This window comes from Hevea brasiliensis, chromosome 8 (assembly GCF_030052815.1).
Source record: "Hevea brasiliensis isolate MT/VB/25A 57/8 chromosome 8, ASM3005281v1, whole genome shotgun sequence".
Lineage (NCBI taxonomy): Eukaryota > Viridiplantae > Streptophyta > Magnoliopsida > Malpighiales > Euphorbiaceae > Hevea > Hevea brasiliensis.
Window position 1 is genome coordinate 99065929 of NC_079500.1, and position 4335 is coordinate 99070263.

At 33.6% G+C, this 4335-nt stretch overlaps 1 protein-coding gene across 1 annotated transcript; it reads left to right on the forward strand.

The window, feature by feature from the left end:
- The first annotated feature begins 1598 nt into the window (after window positions 1-1598).
- LOC110653563 (uncharacterized acetyltransferase At3g50280-like) lies at window positions 1599-3262 on the forward strand. The gene has a single exon (XM_021809267.2). It carries the CDS (start codon window positions 1682-1684, stop codon window positions 3140-3142), a length of 1461 nt encoding a protein of 486 aa, XP_021664959.1. The 5' UTR covers window positions 1599-1681; the 3' UTR covers window positions 3143-3262.
- The last annotated feature ends 1073 nt before the right edge of the window (window positions 3263-4335 follow it).

Sequence of the window (4335 nt, forward strand, 5' to 3'; positions counted from 1 at the left end):
GGGATAATTCAATACAAGATTCTTCTGTCTCCTTCAAAATCGTCTCTTCCTTGCTGCTCTTCCTTTCCTCTCCCCTTTCTCCTCTCTCACTTTTTCCCACTTTCCCTCTCTTTCTCATCTTCCAAACACCCGCCTCATAGGAGTTTGGTGTCAGGACAAGGACTTCCCCGTCGGGGAGTGGGGTTGGGACTTGGGAGGGTTTCCCACAAGGAATTTTTTTTTTAATTTTTAATTTTAATTTATTAGTATATAACATAAATTTATTTATTAAAAAATAAAATATAATTATAAATATAAATTTTGTATATTATTTTAATAATATATTTATATTTTTTATGAAAATTTTAATATTTAAATATATAAATATAAAAAATAAATTATTTTTTAATAGAAAATAATAATATATTACTATTTCAGGCGGGCTACGAGATTCGAAACGAAGAGAAGAATTTCCCATCTCGCTCTGCACAAATCAAGATCAAAATAGTATCAGATTCAAAAAAAAAAAAAAAAAAATATATATATATATATATATATATATATATATATATATATATATATATATATATATATATTCTAAACACCAAAATTCTGAATGTTCTAGACATTGGAAAACCCCAAATGAATAATTGATGGTAGTAAGCAAAATTAGCTTACTTGTCCTAAACACTCTTGCATGTCTGCCATGGTGGATAATTGTATGCCTTTGCATGCATGCCACGTGGATCTTTAAGTTCTTGTTTTCTTCTTTATTTCAGAGAAGAAGATTATCCATTAAACGGCAGACACCAAATCTGAGAATTATTGAGGGTAACCTTTTTTTTTTTTTTTTTTGAGGGTAACCAATTGAATGGCTGTGACTGAGGTAATGCATGTCTATGTGTGTTTCAAGGTAGACCTAAGTTGATACTCCTGAGATTTGAAGAAAAAATCCCACAACAATGGATTTCCATATCCTCTTCTTCTAATTTAATTTCTGAAGAATCATATTAGATTCAAAAATCTAGCTTTCTTTTTTTATTATTATATTTTAATAATTTATTTAATGACAATTATTAATAAAGTAAAATTACCATAGAAATCCTCACTCTTAATATTTACCAACAATCCTCTAGGTCAATACTTATTATCCTACTAATTGTGGGTAACGCTACATGCATGAATATATTATAAATAGCCCACTAATCTTTTTTTTTTTAAATGAAAAAATGAGGGCTTTCTGGTATAACAGTCATATCTCCCTTAGATTTAGACTCGAGATTCAGAGTCATCAGTTGACATCTTTGATCTAACTCAATCTTAAAGAAAGAGATTTATTACTAAGCTTGAAGTGGCACCCTGTTATATGAATCACTGGATAACACTCTGTCAACTCTCTCTTATGTTTCTAAATAGAGATAATATTTAATTATTATACTTAATACTAATATGAAGAGTTAAAATTAAAATGGGACAGGACCGTCTTAGGAAGTTAATTACCATGCTACATGCTCGGTGGTAGCCCACTAATCTAATGACAAAGAGGGAAAATCCCAATATTCTCCAGCAAGTGCATGAACCAATCCAAGACTCTTCCCCTATAAATACCCATCTCAGTTCTCCTTCCACCCTCACTTGCAAATTACAGAAGCGAGCGAGATAAAGAGAGATAAGGCACTACTCAAAATCAATAGCAAGAAAAATGCCTTCTGCTCCGTCTTTAACTCTGATCTCAAAATGCACTGTCTTCCCAGACCAGAAATCCACCATGGAAGACCTTAAGCTCTCAGTCTCTGACCTTCCAATGCTCTCTTGCCACTATATCCAAAAGGGAAATCTTTTCACTCGTCCTCCGATTCCAATTGAATCCCTTGTTTCCCTTCTTAAAAATTCTCTCTCTCAAACACTTTCTCATTTCCCTCCTCTCGCTGGTCGCTTGAAAACAGACTCCAATGGTTACGTATACATAACCTGCAACGACGCAGGGGTTGATTTCCTGCAAGCCAGCGCCACCCATCTCTCCATTCGAGATATTCTTTCTCCGTTTCATGTCCCGGAGTGTGTCGAGAGCTTCTTTGCTTTTGATCGGACGGTTAGTTACGATGGACATTGCAAGCCAATCTTGGCTGTTCAGGTGACTGAGCTAGCAGACGGTGTTTTCATAGGTTGTGCCTTGAACCATTCCGTCACAGATGGGACTTCCTTCTGGAACTTCTTTAACACCTTCGCCGAGCTTTCTAGAGGAATCAAGAAAATAAGGCGCCAGCCCGATTTTTCAAGAAACTCGGTGCTGATATCCCCGGCAGTGCTTCAAGTCCCCGAGGGTGGCCCCAAGGTCACTTTTAATGAAAACGAGCCATTAAGTGAAAGAATCTTTAGCTTTAGCAGAGAAGCGATTTTGAAGCTCAAAGCCAGAGCTAACAACAAGAAATGGATTGACAATTCAAGCATTGACCCAGTCGAATTAATGGGTAAACAAAGTAATGATCCTTTATATCGTCAAAGGAACGGAAAGGCGATGACTGAAATTCTTGGAAACTGGTTAAAGAACGCCGTTTCGAAACCTCAAGAAATGGAGTCCAACAAAACTCCAGCGGCGGGGGAGATTTCTTCTTTTCAATCATTGTGCGCGCTGCTGTGGAAGGCGGTGACGCGGGCGAGGAAGCTTAACCCAACTAAAACGACGACGTTTAGAATGGCAGTGAATTGCAGACACCGGTTGAACCCGAAACTGGATCCGCTTTATTTCGGGAATGCAATTCAAAGCATACCCACCTACGCATCAACCGGTGACGTTTTGTCTCGGGATCTACGCTGGTGTGCCGAGCAATTAAATGAAAACGTGATAGCTCACAACGACGCAACGGTACGTCGTTTTGTGGAGAACTGGGAGGAGAATCCACGGTGTTTTCCGCTGGGAAACTTTGATGGTGCATCAATGACCATGGGTAGCTCGCCTAGATTTCCTATGTATGATAACGATTTTGGGTGGGGCCGACCTTTGGCCGTTAGGAGTGGTAGGGCCAACAAGTTTGACGGTAAGATCTCGGCCTTTCCTGGGCGGGAAGGTGGCGGCAGCGTCGCCTTGGAGGTTGTATTGGCGCCTGAAACAATGGCTGGGATTGAGCGTGATTATGAATTCATGCAATATGTATCTAAATGAGTTGATTCGGGGGAATCAACGGTGATGATGATGATGATAATGCTTTTGTGTTGTTGATGATTTTCTTGTTAGGGTTTGAATGTTGGTGATTAATTTGGAGGATAACTTCATCTTTTGTAATTTTGTGACATCTTTTTCTAGTAGTTTTTTTTTTTTTTAATTTAGACGAGAAAAAGCTTTAATCATTAATTTTACTAAAAAATTACAGTAAATTTTACAGGTTGCTATATTGAGCAAGATGGTTAAAAAGGTAAATTCAATTCATCTGAGTGTTAAAAAAAATTAATTATTAATTAAATATAATTTAATAATATTAAAATTATTTTTAAAATTATAAAATTTAAATTAAATATAAAATTCAATTCAAGTTAAAAAGAATTTGAAAAAATATTCATTAATATAATTATTAATTATTGAAATAAAAAATTAATTAATTACTAAATTATACCCATTTTATTAATTATGGTTTAAATTTTAAGAACAATATAAAAAGTAATTGAAAACAATATTTATCACAACAAATAAAAAATTTAAGTTAAAAATTACTCATGGTAATTTTTTATCCGATAATAAATACTTTATCTCATAATTAATATCAAAATCAGAGTTATAGACTTAATCTGATACTAAGAAAATTATTAACACTTGAGTAAAATAATTTAATAAATTAATATTTTATTTAAATTTTTTAATTTATTATGATGATAAACACTCAATCTTATATATTATTATTATTATTATTATTATTATTATTATTATGATGATGATGTGAGATCTATTATCTAGAAACTCCATATTTGAGCGAAGAAGAGGACTACAAGCAAAGTATTCTAAAATTTTCCTTATTTGACTTGTACGTTTTGTAGCACGAACCAATAAATTGTTTCATTTCATTATAACCGACCAATAAATTGTTTGATTTGATTATAACACGTGCCAAACAGCCAACGTTGACCGTTTTAATGTTTGTTTTGCGGGACCAATTTAGTACTTTTATATGTAATTGTACCATATTAAATCCTCTTGTTGAGTAAGCATCCAACTCCTCATCCACTGGACATGTATTGAATTCGTTTTTAAAATTTGAAAAATAATAATAAATTTCAAATGTTAATAAAATTTTAATGAATAGAAAAATTACTTATTAATTAATGTTATTTTCATTAATATTATATGCACTAAATTGGTATAGA

Excerpts from the sequence above, each read along its gene's own strand:
- LOC110653563 (XM_021809267.2), top strand. The coding sequence starts at position 1,682 with ATGCCTTCTGCTCCGTCTTTAACTCTGATCTCAAAATGCACTGTCTTC.